Source organism: Indicator indicator, chromosome 6 (genome assembly GCF_027791375.1).
Source record: "Indicator indicator isolate 239-I01 chromosome 6, UM_Iind_1.1, whole genome shotgun sequence".
Taxonomy (NCBI): domain Eukaryota; kingdom Metazoa; phylum Chordata; class Aves; order Piciformes; family Indicatoridae; genus Indicator; species Indicator indicator.
In genome coordinates this window covers 30,745,093-30,770,603 of record NC_072015.1, presented here as the reverse complement: position 1 = coordinate 30,770,603, position 25,511 = coordinate 30,745,093, and the positions used below count along the sequence as shown (strand labels likewise).

At 43.4% G+C, this 25,511-nt stretch overlaps 1 protein-coding gene across 1 annotated transcript in view; it reads left to right on the top strand.

Annotated features, from left to right (window-relative positions):
* The window catches only part of ARHGAP28 (Rho GTPase activating protein 28), a 99,339-nt gene that overhangs the window by 38,360 nt on the left and 35,468 nt on the right, over positions 1–25,511 (top strand). The window contains exons 2-3 of the mRNA XM_054381690.1: positions 16,015–16,217; positions 23,358–23,575. Coding sequence (XP_054237665.1) covers positions 16,015–16,217; positions 23,358–23,575 — 421 coding nt within the window. The remainder of the gene's footprint in view (positions 1–16,014; positions 16,218–23,357; positions 23,576–25,511) is intronic.

The window sequence follows — 25,511 nt, the reverse complement described above, 5'->3', positions numbered from 1 at the left end:
TCTGTGGCAAAACATCACTGTGAGTTGAGACATGTCACTTCACCTCTCTCCTAATTCTTATTTGATGTTTCTGTGATCCTGTTATGATGAATCTCTTGCCCATAGAATTAATTAAATGTTACAGGGGGTGTGGTTGGGATGGTTTAGTGGTTACCAGACTCTTGGTTCTGCTGCTAACTATCCACCTCGTGATGATTTGATATCTGGGTTCAGACTCCCAGCTGTGACTGAGAAGAATTCAACACAGATTAAAGAGACAGTTCTCCAAATTCCTCTTTGCATTCTCCCAACACAACCTGGTGCAAGCTCAAGAGAGCTTAGAAAAAGCCAGGACAAATCAGTAAATATCAAAATAGCCAAGAATAATCCCTTCCTCTAATACAGCACCATCTACAACTGAAAGGAGCCTGGACTGAGGTAGGGTTTGGTCTCTTCTCACAAATAACAAATTACAGGACAAGAGGAAACAGCCTCAAGCTGTGCCAGGGGAGGATCAGGTTGCATATTAGCAATAAATTCTTCACAAAAAGGGTTATCAGGCATTGGAACAGGCTGCTCAGAGCGTTGGTGGAGTCACCATCCCTGGAGGTATTTAAAAGATGTGTGAATGTGGTTTCGAATCAGTGGGAGGATTGTGAGCTCCAGGCAAGTGTCTGGACTTGATCTCAAAGATCTCTTCCAGCCTTGACAGTTCTATGATTCTATGGTTCTGTTCTATACAAAATATCTACAAAACATGCTGTAGAACTTCCTAGCATGGCTCTGGACCATCCAAAGTTTCTGCTTTCCAGGAGAATATGAATGGGCATTTGGTACTTGTGTTCAGATGCCTGAGATACTATTGTTCCTCTCTGTCTTCTGAGTCTTGAAACCTTCCTTCCAACAAGAAGGATTTCCTCAGAGATTTCCAAGAGCTACATCTTACTCTCCCAGCATCACCATTAAGACATTTAAACTTCCAAAGAGTAATTTGGCTGGCTTCAACAGGGCTGCTTGGATTCAGAATTACTCACATGCCTGAGGAACTACAGACAAAAGCACTGTGTTTTGTAAATATTGGTGATTTCTGTAGCTCTCAGAGCTTCAGGAGCTACAGTATGTTTGAAAAGCTAGCTTGGAAATATCTGGCATTCTGCAGCTTCCCTTAGAGTGTTCACGTATGAAATATTTGAGATAAACCTCAAAAATAAGCAAAAGGAAAAGGGTAGTTGAAGGAAACTGGAAAGCAGCTGTGCATCCATCAGTATTAGTCCCATTTAAGAGGTGATTTTTCTCATTCTGTTATTTACTTTTTTGATGGGCCTTGCAAAAGAAAAAGTGTAACTTCGTCAAACATGTCCAGCTCTCACTGGAGTCCAAGTGTTTTGGAAGAATTATTGATTCATTTGGCTCCTTGCCTGGAAAGGTCATGTTTCTCACAGGCACGTCACACAAACATTTGAAGACAAATTAGAAAAATACCACTTGAAATTTAGGGTGTTGTCTTGAGAATTTCCATGAAGATATTACCTCTATATCATAAGCCTAAAAATCACTTGAAGGTCATAGAAAATCTTTTCTACACCACTGATTGGAATTGAATACCAAAGTATAATAAAATGCGCATTGTGGTTTGTTTTTTTTTTTTTTTCTCTTTCCCTCTTTGTTCCTCTGATTTTTCTCTTTTCCTCATTTGTTCCTGAAAATATAACAAAATAAATCTGATGTTGTGGTCCATTGTTTCCTCCGGGAATTGGAATAGCTGATCATTGAAGAGCCATGATTTTTCTGGTTGGTGTTCACTGTCTGTTGTGTTTGCCTCTGTTGAATAGAATCATAGAAATGTTTGGTTTGGAAAAGATCTTTAAGATCGAGTCCAACCACTACCTAACTCTGCCAAGTGTGGTGCTAAATAAAGCCCCTCAGCACCACATCTCTGTGTCTCTTAAACACCTCCAAGGATAGGGATTCAATCACTTCTCTGGGGATCCAGTTCCAGTGTTTGAGAACCTTTTCAGTGAAGAAGTTTCTTCTCATGTCCAACCTAAACCTCCCCTGGTGCAACTGGAAGGCCATTTCATCTTGTCGTGTCACTTGTTATGAGGGAGAAAATGTTGGCAGAATTTTAGCTTCCACTCTTTTCCTCCAGCTTTGCTCTGTCCTTTCTCTTGGTTACATCTCCCATCATTTGGAGAAGAGGAGACTAGGGGTGACCTCATTAATGTTTATAAATATGTAAAGGGTGAGTGCCAAAAGGATGGAGCCAGGCTCTTCTCAATGATGCCCAACAACAGGAGAAGGGGCAATGGGTGGAAGGTGAGGCATAGGAAGTTCCATGGAAACATGAGGAAAAAATTTTTCACTGTGAGGGTGACAGAACACTGAAACAGGCTGCCCAGGGGGATTTTGGAGTCTCCTTCACTGGAGATATTCAAAACCTGCCTGGATGCATTCCTGTGTGACCTGCTCTCAGTGATCCTGCTCTGGCAGGGGGGTTGGACTGGATGCTCTTTTGAGGTCCCTTCCACTCCCTAACATTCTGTGATTCTGTGATCTCCTCATGACCTTTCATAGCGTTAGTAATGCTTCTAGAGTAATCTGGCAACTCAAGAAGTTCTGGCCAAAATGTTTCTGAAAATCGTCTAGATCAATCTCCAACAGGAACCTCCTACCAGCTTTTGCTTTAAATTCAGTTTTATGTTGATTTCATCTTACTGATGTCCTGAATGGGAGAGGTTATCATAACATGCTGCTATTTAAATTGAGTGCAGCCAAGCAGACCATCTTTTTGGTCTTTTTTGACCAAAAATAAAAGGAGTGAATTAGCAAGAAATGAGTGGCTCATTGTTTCCCTCAAATATGTGGATCAAAACCCTATTCTAATACAGATTGGTTTGTAGAGCTTGAAGGTAAAATGTGCACCTCTTTAGCAAAGCTTCCATTGATTCAGTAGAACCAAGAGGATTTACTTCTGCTCCTCTTGACTGGCTCTTTTTCATAATTTATTTCTTCAGAGTGCAAAGTGCCCTGGTTGCTTTGAGTCAGAGCTTGTTATAAATATTTAGAAGTGGATGGAGAGAAGGGTTGGTGTGTGACTTCATCCAGCCCCTCTGCAGTCAGCATGAACATCTTCAACTAAAGTAGGTTGTTCAGAGCCCCAAACAACCTGATCTGGAATGTTTCCAGGGATGGGACTTCTACCACCACTCTGGGTAGCCTAGGCCACTGTCTCACCACCATTAGTGACATTTTTTTTTCTCCTTCTATCCAGTCTAAATTTCCCTCTTTTAGTTTAATATTGTCACCCCTTGTCCTGTCAGAAGGGCCTGTGATTTGCCCTTATACAAAGTCTGTCCCCAGCGTTCTTGTAGTCTCCTTAAAGTACCAAAAGGCCATGAAATTTCTTCATGGAGCCTTCTCTTCTCCAGGCTGAACAATTCCAACTCTCTCGGCCTTTATTCCTAGGAGAGGTATTCCAACCCTCTGTCCCTTCCAACATTCTATGATTCCATGATTTTATGATCCGGTAAGACAACGTGATGGCCAGATGCTGTAGGAGAAACTTGAGGGAACAGCCCAATCAGTGCAATCCCTGTGTGTTAGGTGCTCCCACGCCACATTGCTATCACCTTCTGTCTGCTAAGAACCTTTAGCAGCTTGCCTCTTTGCTCAGCCTTGATTTCTGAAAAATGAAAAGGGATGGGAAAGGGGAGAGTTCAGGGATGGCTGCAGATGAAGGGATGGAAAGGGAGACAGAGGTACAGATGAGGCATCATGTTGCCTGAAATCATGCAGAATAAAGTTACACAATTTTCAGGACACTGACAAGAGAGGTGGTAGATGCCTCATCGCTGGAACCATTCCAGGTCAGGTTCTTTGAGGCTCCAAGCAACCTTGATCAAATTGAAGAAGTCCCTTCTGACTGTAGAGATATTGGACTAGATGACTGTGAAAGGTCATCCAATGCAAACCATTCTAGGAATTTCTTCCCCAAAAGGGTTGTGAAGCCCTGGAATAGGCTGTACAGAGCAGTGGTGGAGTCCCCATCGTTGAGGGGATTTCAAAGCCATGTAGATGTGGTGCTGAGGGACATGGTTTAGTGGGAAACTGGTAGTGCTGAGTTAATGGCTGGACTTGATGGTCATAAAGGTCTTCTCCAGGTTAGATCTCAAAGGTCTTCAGTTGAAGATGTCTCTGCTCATTGCATAGAGCTGGACTAGATGACTAGGAAAGGTCTCTTCCAACCCAAACCAGTCAATCATTCTATGATTCTCAGATTTTCTGTGTTAATCTGTTTTCCATCAGTTTCAAGCTTATGCTTCACTGTTTTTCTTCAGGTAAAAACAGGAGCATTGTGCTTTGAGATGTTCTCCAAGACTCATCTACATGGTTTTAGTATTTGCATGTTCTTTACACTGTTTTTTTAAGCATTCTTATTAACAAAAGAACTTGGGACTCATCCCAAAATATCTCATACAAGCTTCAGCAATGTGCTTGAATGGCAAAAAATAGAATTATGGGCATATACTCATATTTATTTGGCTATAGCATTTATTATTTTCATGCCTTGTGACTGATTCGTTACACCACAAAGTACAATACAGAATGGAAAATTCAAGCTGAGAGGTCAGAATTGCCTGACAGCCAACCGAGAGCGGTCGAGAAAAATCCAGCTGGTGAGAAGTCCATTGGCTGATGACACTGTTGTGATTTATAATCACTTCAGCATTCACAGAGCTGCCAAGAAGGATGTTCTGAAGTTAAACAGAAGGGATAGATTAAGCCAGCAGGGTTGTAGCAGTTTATTGTTATCTGAATATCAGCTCCAGGATGATTTTTATAGTGACAATGTGACGTTGCTCCATGCTCTGTTGAATGATTTTAAAGCATCTTCACCACATAAACAATTCTTTCAGTAAAATAGATTTTGAAGTTGCGTCTTTAAAAGTTCAATGGGTCCTTTTACATCAAGCCCAGGCCTGTGAATAATACTAAGCACAAAGTTCACGAATTGCAGAATAACACATCTGGAGTATTGGGTCCAGTTCTGGGCTCCCCAGTTCCAAGAGACAAGGAACTACGGGTGAGAGTCTAGCAAAGGCCAAAAAAATGCTGAAGGGAATGGAGCACCTCTGTGAGGAGGAGAGGCTGAGAGACCTGGGGCTGTTTAGCCTGGAGAAGAGCAGCCTGAGAGGGGATCTTCCCCATGTTCAGCAAAAGCTAAAGGTGGGGAGGGGAGCAAGAGGATGTGGCCAAACTCTTTGTGGTGGTGCCTAGAAAGAGGACAAGGGGCAATGAGCACAAACTGGAACCCAGGAGGTTCCATCTGACCACAAGGAGAAAATTCTTGGCTGTGAGGGTCCTGGAGTTCTGGAGCAAGCTTCCCAGTGCAATAGTGGAGTCTGCGTCTCTGGAGAGATTCCAAACCTTCCTGGACGTTGTGATCCTGTGCAACCTGCTGTGGGTGACCCTGCCTTAGCAGAGGGGTTGGACTAGATGATCTCTAGAGGTACCTTCCAACCCCTACATGTCTTGATTCTATGACAACTGATACCATTCATGCCTAAACTGTAAATCAATACACTAGAGACTTTCCATATTCATGCTTTGTAGCTCAACCTTTGCCCTCCCATTTATATTAAAACACATTTGAAAGAAAACACAGTAACTCATGAAGATGAGTACTCATGAAACTAAGTACTACTTGTTTGCTTAGGTCTTGGAACCTTTGAGAAATATGTAATGGGTAGAACAGTGACATTTACTTAAAAGGGCTCATTAATTATAGGAAGGGAGAAAGTAACAGCTGGATTTCAGCTAAAGCTAAGCACAAAGGAAACTTCAAAGACACGTTGCATGACTTGGAGCTCCTGTTTAGTTTAGTATTCACTCTCTAGAAGTATTTTCCTCCTCAGGAAGCTTATACTTGCAACGCATGGCCTCAGTTTGCACCAGAAGAGGTTTAGCTTGGATCTTGGGAGAAACTTTTTCATTGAAAGGGTTTACAAACACTGGAACAGGCTCCCCAGGGAAATAGAAGGAGACCTTCTCGTTGCCTTTCTTTACTTAAAGGGGCCAATAAGAAAGATAGGGGTAGACTTTTTAGGAGTGCCTTTTGTGATAGGACAGGGGATGATGGTTTTAAACTAAAAGAGGAAGATTCAGACTGGAGAGGAGAAAGAAGTTTTTTATGCTGAGGATGGTGAAACCCTGTCCCAGGTTGCCTAGAGTGGTGTTGGATGCCTGGATCCATTCTAGGTCAGGTTATTTGGGGCTCTGAAGAACCTGATCCAGATGCAGATATCCCTGATGACTGCAGAGGGGTTGGACTAGCTGAGCTTCTAACCCAAACCATTCTAAGATTTGTACCAGATGTGCACAACAGATCAAACACTTCCTTGAAGCATGGCATTTCCTAAGCCAAATCTACAAGGCCCATGTGCCTACATGTCTTCCTGGAAAGCTTTGGTCTGTCCCAGACACATGAATTTGTTTCATATAAAAACAACTGGACTTAAAGAAGAACCAACACAACAAAAGCATTTATCAGCTCTAACAATAAAAATGTGTTGGAAATATTTATGATGTTAAACTGTCTGCTCACAAGCAGTTTTGCCTGCTATAGGCCATGCCTTGATGTTTCTTGCCCTGCCCATGCTCCCTGAAAATTAAATCCAACATACACTGCCATGATCTGCTCATGTCCTCAAGCCTTCAGCTTTCAGAACCAGCTTATCCTGCTTCCTCTTAATGTATATGAAAAGAGTTCTTTTCCAATTCATGTGGGGGGGAAAAAAAAGGTTAACAGAAGATACTCTTGTTTAGTGTTAAACATTTGAGAATCCCTGCTGCCCTTTAGGAACAGCCTTATTAGGAGAATGAAGACAAAATAAAGTCTCTTTCAGATGTTGACAGACACATTGAAGCCATGTAGTGCATCAGGCCAATGCTGGACTAATGTGATTAACCAGTGTGGAGGAGAGGTCTGGGTCATGTCCCCAAAGGTCACCCTTGCCAGCAGGCAATACCTACAGAGGATGTTCCCTGCACTCCCCTAACTCAAAGAGGTTGATTGTGAAAGCCCTCCACATTGAAACACACAGACAGAGAGAGATTCTTTTGCAATCTCCACGTTCAGCCACAGAGGGGTCACAATGTAGCCCTTGTCACAGGCAGGGGACTTCCCTACCACTCATGAAAAGGTTGTGCAAGAGAAAGCTGAATAACTGAAGGTGGAGAGCATTTTTAAAGGCTGGCAGGTAATGCTGGCATGCAAATCCTACAGCTGAATCTCCCAGGTCCTGTTAGGACCTTGCTGCATTGCAGATGAGTTATAAATACAGAAATGAAAACCTTTAAAGATTAACAAATTAAATTCTTTTAAATCCTTTAAATCTTATCAGTCTTTTCTCTTTCAAGTCTTGAAATCTTTGAGACTCATTGAACAAGTCCTTTTGGTCCAAAACCTGTTTGTGGAGATGAAAAAAGCATCTTTAGAAGCAAAGTTAATAGTTAACAGAAGCATGTTTTTGTGGAACAGGTAGTTGGTGAAGAAGCTGATGAAGGGTCTGGTGAACAGGGCTTGTAAGGAATAGCTGAGGGAACTGGGGTTATTTAGACTGGAGAAAAGGAGGCTGAGGGAAGACCTTCTTGCTCTCTACAATTCCCTGGAAGTAGGTTGGAGCCAGGTATGGTCTCTTCTCCCTAGTAATAGGTGATAGGACAAGAGGAAATGGTCGGAAGTTACACCAGGGAAGGTTTAGGTTTAATATTAGAAGAAATTTCTTCACCAAAAGGGTTCTCAAAGACTGGAACAGGCTCCACAGAGAGGTGGTTGAATCCCCATCCCTGGATAATTGAATAGATGCAGAGATGTGGTGCTGAGGGACATGATTTAGCACCAGCCTTGGCAGAGTTAGATAATGGTTGGACTTGACGATCTTAAAGGTCTTTTCCAACCCAAATGATTCTGTGATTCTATGATTCTACGAATGCAAAGACATGTAAAATATTTAATTCCTGTGTTTTCGGGACTAGACCACACAATAAAATGATAACTCAGCTTTTATTTATCTGTTTATTTGTAACAGAGCAAGAGGATTCATATGAATTAGGAGCTCTACCAGGCAACAAGATGAGAAAATGATGAATGAAATAAAATTCTGTTCTTCTCATTTCGATATTTCTGTTACAACAGGCTGGGTGACACTACCACAAAATAAGAAGGTCAAATATTTGCTGTTCTAGGTGTTAGAGAAAGAAGATCTAGTGCTTACCACTTACCAAACATCTGCAAGATAATCAGAAACAGAAGTGTGCAGAGGGAATTGAAGGGATATTGTCTGAGGTATACCTCTTTTTGTGACCAGAAGCCACACAGATTAGAGAGAAGGAAACAAGTAGAAAACAAACAGTGTTAGGACAGGGTCACCAGGAAAGAACCAAAAAAAGGAGAGATCTGGGGCAAGAGTGAACTCTGCTGTGAACTGGGAACAGAAATATGATTTCCAATTGCTGGGCTCTTCTTTTACCTAGAATTTGTACATGTTTTAGAAAACCACAATTAATTCCTAATATCTAAGAACAGAGAAAAATATAGTTGTTAATAAACAGGAATATTTTTTTTCCTATCAATGCAAGCTACCGTCCCCATTTTCACATTTGGGAAGAGCTGAGCAAAGAGAGGATAGATATTTGTTGTCAGAAGTTGGTGGATTGTTACGATAAACTGAAGGATAGAAAGATAATTTTAAAGCACTGTGCTATTAATGTCCTCTTAATGTGTCTGAGAAGGGCAATGAAACCTGGTGGAGTAGACAAGTCCTGTGAGGAGCAGCTGAGGGAGCTTGGAGAGAAGGTGGTTGAGGGGAGACCTTTTCAATCGCTACACCTCCTTGAAAGGAGGTTGGAGTGAGGGGTATTGGTCTCCTCTCCCAAGGAGATAGGACAAGAGGAAATGACCTCAAGTTGTGCTAGGGGACATTTAGGTTGGATATGCAGAACAACTTTTTCTTCTAAAGTCAAGCCTTGGAACAGGCTGCCCAGGGCAGTGGTGTAGTCCCCATCCTTGGAGGAATTTAAACTATGTGTAGATGTGGTGCTGAGGGACATGGTTTAGTGGTCACCTGGCAGTGCTGGGTTAATGGTTGGACTACATAATCTTGAAGGTCTTCTCCAGCTGAAAAATTCTATGATTCTGTCTGGGTCCAAATCCTCTGCCACTACGAATGTGCTCTGCATTTTCCAAGCAATTCTGGCTGGACTGCTGGACTGGACAGAAGACTGATCCTACTGAGAAGGAATGCACTGTGAAAAGGTGCATCTTAGTCCTGAAATGACCAGGAGAATTTGTTCCTTTCATCTTCCCCATTCCTATAAACACAGTAGTGAAGCAGGCTCAGGACTTGCTGAATGACATGAAGCATCACGACCTTAAAGAGTAAGACGCCCTGCCTCTGTGTAAACAAGGAGTAAATGGTGGGTTTAATTACAAGATGGCTTTACTGCCTCTGTTTGTTTTATGGATTCTTTACCACCCATTAGTTGATTAAACCGAAAACACAAGCCTGATATTAATCAGTCTGTGAGCAATCACTAGGTGTCACTGAACTAGCTCCTGGTGTGGTCTGACAAAGCTTCGCTTTGGGGACAGCATGAGAATTGCTTATTGGAATTAGCTTGGCTTTCCTGCAATCAGTGTCTGCTGTCAAACCCTGAACAGCACATTTCTGCACAACATACAGGACATCCACTACAGGATTGGTAGGTTTTTGTTGTGTTGCATCTCAGCAGCTTTATAAACCTAAAACAAGGCAAAGCCAAAGTCATGCAGAGCTGAATCAACCTCCTTGTGCCCCATGGAAATATTCTGATTTCTACATGATGCAATCATGATTCTCCTTACTGGCATTCTTTAACTCTTTCTTCTCTGACCAGTATCATAGAATCATGGAATGGTTGGGGTTGGAAGGGATCCTTCAAGGTCTTCTAGTCCAACAGGGCATCTTCAACTCCATTAAGTTGATCAGAGCCCTGTACAAACAGGATTGAAATGGTTCCAGGGGTGGGGCTTCTACCACTTCTCTGTGAAATTTCTGTCAGTGTTTCACTACCTTCATTATGAAAAATTTCATCCTTCCAGCTAGCCTAAATCTGCCTCTTTTGGCATATCTTGTATCAGATGTGTTCTTTGAGAGCACTGGTTGTCCTAGTACTCTTTTTCCTTTTTTTTTTTTTTTTTTGTTTTCTTGTTTGTTTGTTTGTTTTTTTGCCAAAGACTTTGAAATTTGTGACTGTTTTATTTTAATTCCACCCTGAAAAATACTCAACAGGTTCAACTGGTAATTTTTTACTTGGTGACTTAAGGTTCATCCTTCTTTCCCAGGATTTCATAGAATCATAGAATGACTTGGCTTGGAAGGTACCTCTAAAAATCTAGTCCAGCCACCATGCAATCAGCAGGGACATTTGTAACTAGATTAGGTTGATCAGAGCCCCAAGCAACCTGACCTGGCATGGTTCCAGGGATGGAGCATCCACCACATTATCCATATAAGAACCCAAGATCACTCCTGCATTTCATTTAAACAGCAAATGAGTTTCCTGGTTACTACTCATCAAACAACTCTGATTTTAAAATTTTCTCTAAGAACAATAGATTAGGCTCAGTGAAAACTTATTTATTTTGATGGTGCTGGAGCCCTGGAGCAGGCTGGCAGTGAGGTTGTGAAGTGTCCTTCTCTGAAGAGACTCCAAACCCACCTAGACATTGCTGTGCAACCTGCTGCAGGTGACCCTTTTTTAGCAGGAGAAATGAACTAGATGGTCTCTAGAGGTCCCTTCCAACCCCCTCCATTTTGTGATTCTGTGATTTTATTCTTGTAAACATCTGTAGAGACAGTAGTGAAAAAGATCAAATAGGCCACAAAACCTAGGGGCTGAAAAAGGTATGAGGAACATAGGTAGGAATGTATGGGGAACATCATCAAGGGGTGATGGGCAAACCTGGGCTTGTGGAACTGTTTCTGAGACAGGCAGGCAGCTTGCTGAGTCAGTGCTCATTCAGCATCCTTGAAGAATAAATTAAAAGTACTGAAGAATATGCTCTGCTTCCTCAGTAGGGTTTTTTTGTTTTGCTTTGTTTTTTTATTGTTTTTCCCTGAAACTGTTTTGAGCAGCTGTGTCTGAAGGAAATTGAGACAACAGCCATTATCACTTAAAAGCAAGACCGCTTCCTCCAGGACAAAAGCCACAGGTAGATGGGTCAAAACAGCAGCTGGAGGCCTTTTCAAACACACTGAGCTTTTAATAGGCAGCTTTGGAACGGTTGCAGAAGGTTTGTAGCAGACCACATGGAAGCAAGCTTCAGCTTTTTAGGGCTAAAGCACCCCCTTTTAAACTTTCTTGTTACAGGAATTTTACACAGCTTTATTTAACCCAGCCTGAGGTAAGAAGTCTTCATGTATGAGATCCTTAGGAGATTTTGTTCAGCTGATTTTCCAAATAAGCTCCACACTTTTAAAATTGTTGTAAATGCACATTAATTACCCAGGAACCTTAGATGGATCTGGTGAAGCTGGTTGTCACAGCAGTTGTTGCCATGCTATGTGGTCTGTTTTGCATTTCTTTCTTTTTGCTATGGTAATGTTGCAAAATAACTTTTTTTTTTCTTTTTCTTTTTTTTTTTTTTTGCTGTGGGGAGAGAAGAATCAACCCATCAAAGCTCCTGCTTCCAAATATGGTGAATTAAAAAAGCCTTGCTTTGAGCTTACTGAAGTGCTGATAGAGCCAAAGTCCAAGGATCAGTCTGGTGGGGTGCTTGGAAAGCACAAGGGTCATGGCCAAGATACACGCTGGGAGGGCAGGAAATGTTTAAATTCCCTGACCATGACTAAATGAAGGGAGCCAAGGATGATAGCAGGGAAAAAGCCCTCTTCTCATCCCAGCATGTGTTTGATTTATGTGTGCTTACAGCCCAGAAGTCAGCTGTGCCCTGGGCTTCAACCCTAGCAGCGTGGTTAGCAGGTGGATGGAGGGGATTCTGACCCTCTGCTCCACTCAGCTGAGACCCCCATCTGCAGTGCTGGGTCCAGCTCTGGAGTCCTCAGCATGGGACAGACATGGATGGGGTCAGAGAAGGCAAGAAAAATGATGCAAGAGCTGGAACCACTCGGGTGTGGGAAGAGGCTGAGAGAGTTGGGGTGGTTCAGCCTGGAGAAGACTTCTGGGAGACCTTCTTGTGGCCTTTCAGTACTTACATGGGTCAATCAGAAAGCTGCAGACAGACTTTTTAGCAAGGCCAAGGGGTGATGGTTTGAAACTAAGAGAGTGAGATTCAGATTAGAGAGAAGGAAGAAATTTCTTATGCTGAGGGTGGTGAGACCCTGCCCCAGGTTGCCCAGAGAGGTAGGAGGTGCCCCACCCCTGGCACCATTCCAGGTCAGACTGTATGGGGCTCTGAGCAACCTGATGTAGGTTCAGATGTCTCTGCTGATTGTAGATGTGTAAGATTAGATGGCCACTTCCAACCCAAACCACTCTGTGATTCCAGACTGGCAAGAGTATTCTTTCCTACCATTGCTGGTGTGAGAACTCAGGGAAAAGGGGCCCCAAACAGTGCTAGAGAGCCAGGAAGTTTTGCCTTTTTCCTTATTTATGTTCACTATCACCTTTTAAACAAAGAGCACAGCTTTCCACAGCACAGAGCAATTGGCAGGACCTGTTTCCCCTGTCCCCACCAGGTCCCAGCTGAAGGAATGACAATTTCTGGCTGCTTCTCAGGGGTTTAGCTTCTGCTGGTTGAAACCTCTGCTCAGAGAAGCTTTGTAAAATATTAACTCAAGATATTTAAGTCCTAAGAGAATTGTGGTGTTTTTTTTTTTTCCTTGCTGATGAGGGGAAAAGAGATAGGCTGAGTCCATAAAACATCAGAAGCTGACATGTCTAGATACATAATTCCAGTAATTATGATTTATCTGCTCGAGTGAGGCCCCATTTGGGGTATCGTGTCCAGTTCTGGGCTCCCCAGTTCAAGAGAGACAGAAACAACTGGAAAGAGTCCAGCAGAGGCCACAAAGATGCAGACGGGACTGGAGCATTTCTGAGGAGCAAAGGCTGAGAGGCCTGGGATCATTTAGCCTGGAGAAGAGAAGGCTGAGAGGGGATCTTCTCAATGCTCAGCAAGAGAAAAACGTTGGGAGTAGGAAGATGGGGCCAGAAATATTTCAGTAGTAGCCAGAAACAGGACAAGGGGCAACAGGCACAAAATGGAAGCCAGGAGGTTCCATCTGAACATGAGAAGAAACTTCTTTGCTGTGAGGATGCTGGAGCCCTGGAGCAGGCTGCCCAGAGAGGTTGTGGAGTCTCCTTCTGTGGAGACATTGTATTCCCTCAAGTAACAAGCAATAGGATGAGAGGAGATGACCTCAAGTTGAACCAGGGGCTATTTAGGTTGAACATTAGGAACAACAATTTCTCCACAATAGTTGTAAAACCCCAGAACAGGCTGCCCAGGGCACTGAGGACATTGAGATACTTGAACATGTCCAGAGAAGGGCAACGAGGCTGGTGAGAGGCCTTGAGCACAAGCCCTATGAGGAGAGGCTGAGGGAGCTGGGACTGTTTAGCCTGGAGAAGAGGAGGCTCAGGGGTGACCTCATTGCTGTCTACAACTACCTGAAGGGAGGTTGTAGCCAGGAGGGGGTTGGTCTCTTCTCCCAGGCAGCCAGCACCAGAACAAGAGGACACAGTCTCAAGCTGCGCCAGGGGAGGTTTAGGCTGGAGGTGAGGAGAAAGTTCTTCACAGAGAGAGTGGTTGGCCATTGGAATGTGCTGCCCAGGGAGGTGGTGGAGTCACCATCCCTGGAGGTGTTCAAGAGGGGATTGGATGTGGCACTTGGTGCCATGGTTTCATGGTCATGAGGTCTTGGGTGACAGGTTGGACTTGATGATCCTTGAGGTCTTTTCCAACCTTATTGATTCTGTGATTCTGTGGTGGAGACCCATCCCTGGAGGAGTTTCAAAGCCATGTAAATGTGGTACTGAGGCACACGATTTATTGGTGGCTTGGCGGTGTTGGGTTGATGGTTGGACTTGATGATCTCAAAAGATCTCCTCCAACCAAAATGACTCTATGATTCTAACCAAAAAAGAATCACCTGGGATCACCCAGATGCAGTAAGGCAACCCTATGATGATAAAGGAGAGTGCAGCAGTACAAGCAGCAGCACATTCAGTTGGCTTAATTATTAGTTATTAAATGTATTGTTTATGCATCCACTATGAAAACGTTGACAAGGAGGGAAATACTGAGAAGGAAATATCTTTTTTTTTTTGGTGTGTGTGGAGTAGAAGTGTGGCTTTTAAACAAAGGCCTGTTGGTGGGAGGATGTCATAAAGAAAAGGAAGAGAAAGGGAAATTGCTTTTGAATTCATTCAGATAACTGACGGCCAGCTGCAAGAGTTTGCAGTGAGGAAAGACAAGAACAAAAGAGGAAGGAACTATGTTCTTTGTTTTGATTCTATCAGTGTATTTAAACCTAACTTGAAATTTGATTTTTAGTGAATCATCATTTTTTTTTTTAAATCTATGATCAAAACATTCTGTTCAGCCAGAAAACATGGCTTGTATCAGGAACAGGGTGGTCAGAAAGAGTAGGGAAGTGATTGTCTCCTTGTACTTGGCACTGGTGAGGCTGTACCTTAAATGCTGGGTTCAGTTTTGGGGCCCTCACTCCAAGAAAGACTGGAGTTGGTCCAAAGAAGGGCAATGAAGCTGGTGAAGAGTCTACAGAGCAAGCTCTCTGAGGAACAGTTGATGGAACTGGGGGTTCTTTAGTCTGGAGAAGAGGAGGCTGAAAGGAGACCTCATTACTCTCTAAAACTACCTGGCAGGAGGTCATAGTGAGGAGGGAGTTGGTCTCTTCTCCCTAGTATCAGGTGACAGAGCAAGAGGAAATGGCTTGAAATTTTGCCAGGGAAGGTTTAGTTTGGATATTAAGAACGATTTCTTTCCTGAAAGAGTGGTCAGGCATTGGGACAGGCTGCCCAGGGCAGTGGTGGAGTCAACATCCCTGGAGGTTTTCAAGAAATGTGTGGACATGACACTTTGAGGGATGGTTTAATGGCCCTGGTGGTTGGCCTCAGTGATCTTAGAGGTCTTTTCCAACCAAAACAATCCTATGATTTCATGATATTATTTCATTTCAAAGAAATTTTGCTAAGATTTCTTTTATTTTAATGCAATGTAAGAAAAAAACACGAATTATTTCTAGAGGGTTTTCCAAGAACAGGAAATTATTTTTCTGAATTAAAGCGTTTAAAGTTTTTAATTATTTTCTGGAGCCAAGAAGGGTTTGTAAATTATTTCAGGGTTCTAGAATAATTCTGAAATAATTCTAATTCTTTTTCCCCAGGGAAGTTTGTACTGGAGTATTTCAGCCCGTAAGCACAACTGGAAGAGATAGAGGGAGAAGCTGAGGCTCAAAGAAGTTATAATACCTCTCAGTGTCTCATTAGATCGATAGCAGAGTTAGAAGTAGAAATTGTATCTTCTGAGTCCCTCTCTAGGATGAAAGCACTCAAAGATGGTAAAGAGATAAATTGTTACTGGCAAAATAAATTTCCAGCTTTAAATGTTATGTGCAACAGAGATCACAGCATCATAGAATCATAGAAACATTTGGGTTGGAAGGGAGATTTTAATATCATCTAGTCCAACTCTCCTTCTCTGGAGACTTTCAAAACCTGTTGGCACGTGTTTCTGTGCAAACTGTTCTAGGTGGCAGACCAGATGTTCGGTCTGTGGGGGTCCCTTCCAACCCCCACTGTTCTGTGGGCCTGTGATTCTGTGAATACCACTGCAAGATCATGAAGACTACCATAACTATGTACATTGTCTCCAACTTCTTGTTCCCTTCAGCATCTTGTTCCCTGGCCCATGGTACAGTCATGCCTGAAGCCCTCTTTGTGTGCTCTGTCTGCATGGTCCAAGTTAGCCTGACAGATATTTTAGTTTTCATCAATATCTCTTTTCAGGAAGTCTCTGCCTCGGTCTCGAAGAATTAACAGGATGCTTTCCAACGAGTCAACATCTCCTCCTGCGTTCAGTCGCTCCAACTCACAAGCCTCCATGGACAGCACCTCCATGGAAGACTTCTGGTGTGAAGTGGAGAGCATCAAGGAGAGCAGTGAAGATGCATCTGAAGAAGCAACACTATTGGAGTTCAAACCTGCTGATGGTAAGCATACAAATGCTACTTTGTCCACACACCTTGATTTTGTTTCATTTCTTTAATTGTGTCCTGATCTCACTTCTTTTTATCCAGTATGAGCAAAAATACTAGGCTTGGTCTTAGGATCTTTGTAGCTCCACTTCTGAACATCACAGTCAAAGTATGAGAGGTCACTGGAAAGAATAATTCAGTTTGGTTTATGCACTGGGGCTGTTAACTGGCTTCTGAAGGAAGTTTTCTTGCATTGGTTTGATTTGTGCTTCAGGAGGACAGATACGGTGTAATTCAGAAAAAAAAAAAAGAGGTGCTAAATGAAAACTTAATTTCCAGCATTAATGAAACTAAACCAAAACATATCAAAGGACCTGATCTGCTGAAAAGCAGCTCTATGGATAAACATCTGAAAGTGCTGGTGGACAACAACTTCACCATGAGCCAGCAATGTGCCTTGTGGTTAAGAATGCAAATGCTCTCCTGGGCTGCATCAAGAGTGATGGCAAGTAGGTTGAGGGAGGTTCTCCTTCCCCCCTGCTCTGCTTTAGTGAAGTCACATCTGGAGTACTGGGTCCAGTTCTGGGCTCCCCAGTTCAAGAGATACAGGGAACTACTGAAGAGAGTCTAGTGGAGGCTACAAAGATGCTGAGGGGAGTGGAGCATTTCTGTGAGGAGGAAAGGCTGAGAGATTTGGGACTGTTTAGCCTGGAGAAAGGCAGCCTGAGAAGGGATTTTCTCAATGCTGATCAATATCTGAAGGGTAGAGGTCAAGAGAATGGGGCCAGACTTTTTTCAGTGGTACCCAGTGACAGAACAAGAGGTAACAAGCACAGACATGAACATAGGAAGTTCAGTCGAAATATAAGGAGGAACTTCATTGAGGCTGATAGAGCCCTAGAGCAGGCTGGCCACAGAGGTTGTGGAGTCTCCATCTCTGGAGTCATTCAAAACCAAAGCAGATGCCACCCCTCTGCAATCAGCTCTGGGTGAGCCCGCTGTGGCAGGGAGTTTGGACTAGATGATACACCGAGGTCCCTTCCAACCTCTACCATTCTGTGATTCTGTGATTTTGTGACCAAAATATTCATTTAGAATATCGAAATATTCTCCCCCTTTTTTTTTTTTTTTTTTTTTTTGGCTTTTGATGAGGCATAACAAATAAGTTATGAAAGTCTTGAAGCATTTAGGACAATATCATTTGGTGCTATCAGAAATTTCTCTGAGATTGCCCAATTTAGATATAATTTAAGGACAGATTAGAGATAAATCTGAATATATGGAAGCCTACATCACTTAGGTTCCTCACTTGTCAAGATGCATTCATTGCTTACACAAATGATGCTGAAGGTATTAATACCTCATTCTGTTAAAGTTGCCCTCTCTCTTTTTCATAATGTATTTTGAAAAACACACACATGTTGCAATGCAGCTTCGTGTTAGAAGATTTGATAACATCTAGAACATTAGTTCTCATTCTCCCCCCAGCTATGACCCCACTTACATTGTGCAACACAACATACCAGGTGTTACTATAGGATGAAACCAAATCTCTTTTGAGGTCATGACCCACTGATAACAGCTGTAACCCTTCTGTGGATCATGGCCACTGGTCTGGTAACTGCTGATCTTAAGACAGATTTTGAAACAATGGTGTGTTCTTTCCATCCAATTATTAACATGAGTGACTATGTGTTTTACTTAGCTTGGTGTGCAATGGGATGTCATTAAATCTACTACCAGGAAAGAGAGGGAAAAGGGGGAGAAATACAACTTTATTAAGTAATCAATCATCATGAGTGTCCCACATAGACATACCTAGCTCCAACTATCTACCACCTATGTGGGGAACACCTCCCACTCAGTAAGTCCTGGTAGGGCTCTCCTGGAAGCAAAAAGAGAAGACCTCCATTCACCAGATGTGTTGGTCTGCTACGAGGGTTATAGTCTGGCAGCTTAAGTCCAAGCTGCACTTCTCTGTGCTGGCCTGAGGTCTCAAATAAAAGTAGATTGAGGTGTAAAATGGTTACTTTTGTGGAAGACAGAAAATCAATCAGCCCTAATCAGTCTGACATTCACAGGATCACAGAATGAAAGGATGGTGCAAAGGACATTTTCTTAATGTACCCCAAGGTGTCCTTGGCTTTCTTGGCCACAAAAGCACATTGTTGGCTTATGGTGAACTTGTCCACCAGCACTCCCAGATCATTCTCCACAAAGCTGCTTTCCAGCAGGTCATCCTCTAACCTATTGCAAGGGGCTCTTCTTTCCCAGGTGGAGGGAACCTTAATGGGAAAATTCCTGCCTGATCATAGAATCATAAAATACAGTTGCTTGGAAGGGAACTCTAGAGGTCATCTATTACACACACACACACCCCTTCCTGTAAGGGAGGACATTCCCAACTAGATCAGATTGCTCAGGGCCTCATCAAGGTTGACATTGAATGTCTCCAGGGATAGAGCCTCCACCACATTCCTGAGCAACCTGTTCCAGTGTTCCACCAGCCTCATAGTTAAAAACTTCTTCCTGATGTCCAGTCTAAATCTACCCTTCTCCAGTTTAAAAGTGTTGCCCCTTGTCCTAGTGCTCTTCAGCTTGGGGATCCCAGAAATAGAATCATAGAATTGTTTCAGTTGGAAAAACCAGAGTCACCATCCCTGGAGGTGTTCAAGAGGGGATCGGATGTGGCACTTGGTGACATGGTTTAGTATTCACGAGGTCTTGGGAGACAGGTTGGATTTTGATGATCCTTGAGGTCTTTTCCAACCTTGTTGATTCTGTGATTCTGTGATCATCAAGTCCAACCATCAGCCTAAGACCACCATGGCCATTAAACTTTGTCCTGAAGTGCCATGTCCACATGTTTCTTGAACACTATCAGGGATGTGACTCCACCACCTCCCACACCCTCCATTAGAACAGGGCAGCCTGTTCAACAAGAACTGGGTGTCAACGTGAACTGGGTGTCCCTGGCTTGTGCAGACGGTCAGGGTAATGTCAGATAGATGTGAGTTATTAAGGTGGTTAGGTTAGTAAGATAAAGCAACACAGGATCCCTTTTTCCATGTTCTCAGAAACTTTTCCTCACCACTATTTCCTCACCACTGAGCTAAATCTTCACCTCAGTGCAAACTCTACAGCAGTCCCATGTTACCCTTTGTCTGATTACACCTCATTACCTAGAATTGATTCTTTCCTCTCTGCCCTGAATGAAAAATGAGAGTGGAAAGAACAATGCAACACATTTCCACACTTCATTTACCTTCATACTGTTGTTTTAAACACATATCTATTGCATATACCCCAACACAACCAGGCAGTACTTGTCCTAGTTATTAACTTCAGGCGTATACTCAGTCTGGGATTATAAATCTTGGCAGGAAAAGTAAATTCTATTAAGCTTCTAATAGTATAATATTCCTTGCTGAAGATCAAAACACTGAAAATCAGTGAAAATCAGGGCTGAATAAATATAAATAAATATAAATATTCATCATCTTTTTGAGGTGTTTTTGAGAGGAAGGTCTGCAGAATAGCAGCCAGGTATCACTGGTAGTGTCAAAACCACAATCTCAGAATCCCAGCACAGTGAGAGTTGGAAGAGACCTCTGGAGATCATCTAGTCCAACCCCCCTGTTATTGTAGGGTCAGACACATCATGTTGCCTAACATTACAATGTCCAGGTGGGTTTGGAATCTCTCCAGAAAAGGAGACTCCACAGCTTCTCTGGGCAGGCTGCTCCAGGACTCCAGCACCCTCACAACAAAGTTGTTTCTCCTCATGTTCAGTTGAAACCTCCTGGGTTCCAGTTTGAGCCTGTTGCCCCTTGTCCTATGATTGAGCACCACTGAAAAGAGTCTGGCCCCATCCTCTTGTCCTCCACCTTTTAGCTGTTGCTGAGCATTGTAGAGGATCTTCTCCAGGCTGAAAAGCCCTAGGTCTCTCAGCCTACAGAGATGCTCTATTCACCCCCAGCATCTTTATGACTTCTGCTGTACCCTCTCTAGGAGTTCCTTGTCTCTCTTGACCTATGGAACCCAAAAATGGACACAATACAGCAGATGTGGCCTCACTTGGGCAGAAGAGAGCAGTAGAAGAGCCTCCCTTGACCTTCTGGTCACACTCAAAAAAATCCCAACAACAATGGTGATCTTTACCAGACTACATATGCAGGGGAAGACATCATAAAATCACTATGATTGGAAATGACCTTCAAGATCATCTAGTCCAACCATTATCTGACTCTACCAGGGCCACTGCTAAATCATATCTTTGAGCACGATATCTAGACGGCCTTTAAAAAAAAAATTAAAAAGTCTGCAGACTCACTCTTTTGATGTTAGCAACCGTGGTCAGGAAAGCAGAGAAGGTCATAGGAAGTGGTACCAGGGATGAAAATAGAGGTTGAGAAACTCATGGAGTATTTCAGATGGCAATGGTGTGCAGAATTGTGTTAAATCTTGAAGTTAGAAGGCTGGGATGTTGTGAGTTATTTGAGGTTAGGAAAGGCACACCTCTTTCCTAGCAACCCCTATGAGAAAAAGAGAATTACCAACCAGAAGGGACCTTGTTAGAAAGGAGAGTGAGGATGGCAGAACCATTTGTTCAAGGCTTACCTGTGGCTATAAAAAGTGTGGCTCCAGTCTTCTTCAACATCTTCATCAATGACCTGGGTAAAGGTACAGAGTGTATCTTCAGCAAGCTGCTGCTGATACCAAACGGGGAGGAGTGGCTGGCACCCATCAGGCTGTGCTGCCATTCAGTGAGACCTGGACAGGCTGGAGAGTTGGGCAGAGAGGAACATCATTAAGTTCAACAAGGACACATGCGGAGTCCTGCACTTGGGGGTGCACTGCACTAGTACAGGTTAGGAGTTGACCTGCTGGAAAGCTGCTCCAAGAGAAAGGACCCAGGAATCCTGGTGGATAGCAACTTCACCATAAGCCAACAATGTGCTCCTGTGGAAAAGGCCAGTGACACTTTGGGGTGCATTTAAAAAAGGGTGGCCAGCAGATTGAGGACAGTTCTTTCCTACCCTCCACTCTGTCCTTGTCAGGGCCTTCTCTTCTCAAGACTGAACAACCCCAACTCTCTCAATCTGTCTCCGTAGGAGAGGAGCTCCAGCCCTCTTATCATCCTCATGGCCCTTCTCTGGACAGGTTCCAGCATATCCAGATCCTTCTTGTAATAGGGGCTCCAGAACTGGATGTAGTACTCCAAGTGGGGTCTCATCAGAGTGGGGAAGAGGGGGAGAATCACCTCCCTCAGCCTGCTGGCTATGCTTCTCTTGTCCCTACAGCCCCATCCTGCTGTGTGTGTGTCTGTGTGTGTGTGTCTGTGTGTATCTAACTGCCAAAGTGCAGCAAACGGATATCAATCAACCTGTCTGCATTCCAATGTCAAGAAGAGGCAATAAAGGGAGAGTGGAAATACCAACCTGCCATTAAAACCACTGCTGGGACCAGAACAATAAGAGCATTGACTGGTTGTTTTACAGCAGATGAATCCATTTCCTGCTTGACATGTTTATCTGTAATACCTCTTCTTCAGTCAAAACTGGAATGCAACCAGTATCTGGTCTCAAGCAGCACATTTCTGAGCTAGGAATGCTCACAGAACCAGAATGAAGAACCTATAAACGAAGAATCTCAAAATAAGGAACCTCAAAATCTGCTATGTAAAGACAGATTTTAAAAGACTATGACTTTAAAAAGCAGACAGAAAAATGGCAATGACAGCAAAATTTAAAGTTAATAAATAATTTAGAGAAGGTAGATTGGAAGCTTCTCCCCATCTTCCAATGAGAGGGAATATTCAGAATGAGAGAAAATTACCTTAAGTTGCACCAGAGGAGGTTTAGGTTGGATATTAGGAAAAAATTCTTTCCTGAAAGAGTGGTCAGGCATTGGTACAGGCTGCCCAGGCTCACCATCCCTGGAAACATTCAAGGAATGTGTGGACATGGCACTTCAGGACATAGTTTAGTGGCCATGGTGGTGTTGGGTTGACTGTTGGCCTCAATGATGACAGAGGTCTTTTCCAACCTTAATGATTCTATGATTTAATGTTACAGGTAGCAAGCTAAAAATTGGATTTGATGGCAAGGTTCTCAGAGGGGCTGCAGGTGAGACTCTCTGAGAAGATCCCAGAATCTTCCTCCATGTTTGTTAGAGCCAAGAAATAAAGTTATTTTTTACACAGTACATAATCTCACTGTGGAAACAGTTGTGGTGTTGAACCAGTTGAGAAACATGTACTGAATAGAATTTTAGCAGATATTAGTCACTAATCAAGGTATCAAGAAATGCTGGGGTATGGAGTACTAGCCAGACCTTAATTATTAGAAATCAGGGTCATACTATCACACAATCACAGAATTGTTTTAGTTGGAAGAGATCTTTAAAATCAAGTCCAACCATTAACCCAACACTGCCAAGTCACCACTACACCATGTTCCTCAGCACCACATCTACAAGGATTTTCAGTCCCTCCAGGGATGGAGACTCCACCACTGCCCTAGACAGCCTTGACAACCCTACTGGGGAAGAAATTTTTCCTCATGTCCAACTTAAACCTGTCCTGACACAACTTGAAGCCATTGAACTTGAACCATGCAAGGATGGCTGTTTCCACATCTTCCACCCTGACCTGATCCTTTCTATTTAGTGAGTAGCTCTGGATCTAAATCATTGTGTTCTAAACAGGCTATTGGTCTAGGTGAACACCAGGACTCTCAGTGTGGCATCTTCACTAGGTAACTGATGATCATCTGTCACTGTGGCACCTCAAATCTCCAATACAACATGGTATAAATGGTAACAAATGGGATTTATGCTCTGTAATGGAGAGTTAGCATTTTGTGACCTTGCTGTGTCAGTCCAGTTACTCCAATGCCTTCTTCACATTAGTGTGGTGATGCACAGCTTAAAAACACCCCTACTGTTCTACTCCCAATCTTCTCCTGTGCAGACGTTGCCAAACTGAATGTTGACACCCTGTTGACAAATTAAATAAGCTTGCACTTGTGGCCTGAGAAAGACTGGGAGCGGAGTCTTCTTGAAGTAAGGCAGTGGTCTACCATGCCACCTCCACTCCCCCAGGCCCCTCTTCCAACCTTGCCAGGCCTGCTAACACATTCTCTTCCTCTGCAGAAGGGGAGCTGGAGGCAGAATGGCTGCAAGACGTTGGTCTGTCTACGCTGATCTCAGGAGCTGAAGAGGAGGATGGCCAAGCCCTGCTGTCCACTCTGACCCGAACACAAGCTGCTGCCGTACAGAAGAGGTACAACACCTACACTCAGACCTTGAGGAAGAAGAACAAGCACACAGTCCGGGATGTGAGAGACATCTTTAGCCCCAGTGACTCTTCTGTAAGTAGCTAATGCTTTTGTGCTTCATTTTGATGCATTCTGCAGGTAGCTCATCAAAGCTTCTACCAGACAGGAGGTGTTTTCTGCTGACAATGTACAGGCAGCCAGCAGCAGTTCCTGGCACTAAGTCCAGGCTTTTAATGCTGCATTACATGTTGAGAGGAAGAGAGGAAGCTGAATAAAATAGATCATAGAATCATGAAATTATAGAATTATGGCATCATAGAATGGGTTGGGTTGGAAGGAACCTTTAAAGGTCATCTAGATCAACACTCATGTATTGAGAAAGGACATGTGGTGCTTGAGGACATGGTTTAGTGGTAGTGAAATCACTAAGCAGTAGTCATGGGTTTGTGAGCTCTAGGCAAGTTGGACTTGATGATCATAAGGGTCTCTTCTAGCCTTGACAGTTCTGTGACTCTGTGATCTTCAACTAGATCAGGTTGCTCACAGCCCCAGACAACCTTACCTGGAATGGTTCCAGGGATGGGGCATCTGCCACCTCTCAGGGCAACTTGGACCAGGGTCTCACCACCCTCATTGTAATAAATTTCTTCCATCTCTCCAGTCTAAATCTCTCGTCTTTTAGTTTAAATCCACCACTCCTTGTCCTGTCACAACAGGACATGCTAAAAAATCTGTCCCCAGCATTCTTATAGGCCCCCTTTAAGTACTGAAGGGCCACAAGAAAGTCTCCCTGGAGCCTTCTCCAGACTGAACAACCTTTGCAACTAACCTGTAATGTGATCTTGTATCCATTGCCAGCCCTCCTCCTGCAATCTCCTATCAGGACAAACATTTACTCCTTTGTTGTTTTTTTTTTTTAAACTGGTGAATTCCTCTTGGCAGCTCTTCAAATGCTTTTACTAGCTTCTGGGGACATTTGCTATTTACTCAGCAGCCTCAATGGTGAAGTAAAACTTCTCTAGTGAAGCAAATGGGGCAATTAAACAGTTGCCAGCACAATTGCAGCTGGGGCATTGGTGGTTATTTTGCACTTCCATGGCAAATGAAAACCTAACAACTGTTCATTTGCTTCATGGCTTCAAAAACGATCACAGAATGGTGAGGGTTAGAAGAGCCCTCTGGAGATCATCTAGTTCAATCCCCCTGCCCAAGCAGGGTAACCCACAGCAGGTTAAGCAGGATCAAAAAGTCCAAGTGAATTTGAAATCTCTCCAGAGAAGAAGACTCCACAACCTCTTTGGACAGCCTGCTCCAGGGCTCCAGCACCTTCAAAGTAAATGGATTTCTGCTTAAAGTCAAGTGAAACCTCCTGGGTTCCAGTTTGTGTATGTTTCCACTTGTCCTGTCACTGGGCACCACTGAAGTAAGTCTTGTCCTGTCCTCGTGACCTCTACTCTTTAGCTATTGATAAGCATTGAAAAGATCCTCTCTCGTGCTGCTCTTCTCCAGGCTAAACAGCCCCAGATGTCTCAGCCTTTCCTCCTCACAGAGCTGCTCCAGTTCCCTTAGCATCTTTGTAGCTTCCATTGAACTCTCTCCAGTGGTTCCCTGTCTCTCCCAATGAGCATTACCTCTGGTGGCTTCATCCACTTTTCCTAGACAATAGCTCTAAACTGACCAATTCCTGACTCAGCACATTCTGATTTTGCTGAATGCAGTTAACTGTGGGAGTTCAGTGCAATCTTCACAGAATCACAGAATTGTCAGGGTTGGAAGGGACCTCAAAGATCATCTAGTTCCAACACTCCTGCCATGGGCAGAGACACCTCACACTAGACCATGCTGCTCAGAGCCACATCCAGCCTGTCCTTACAAACTTCCAGGGATGGGGCTTCCACCACCTCCATGGGCAACCTGTTCCAGTGTCTCACCACCCTCATGGTGAACTTCTTCGTTACATCTGATCTGAATCTACCCATTTCTAGTTTTGCTCCACCCCCCCTAGTCCTATCACTACCTGACATACTAA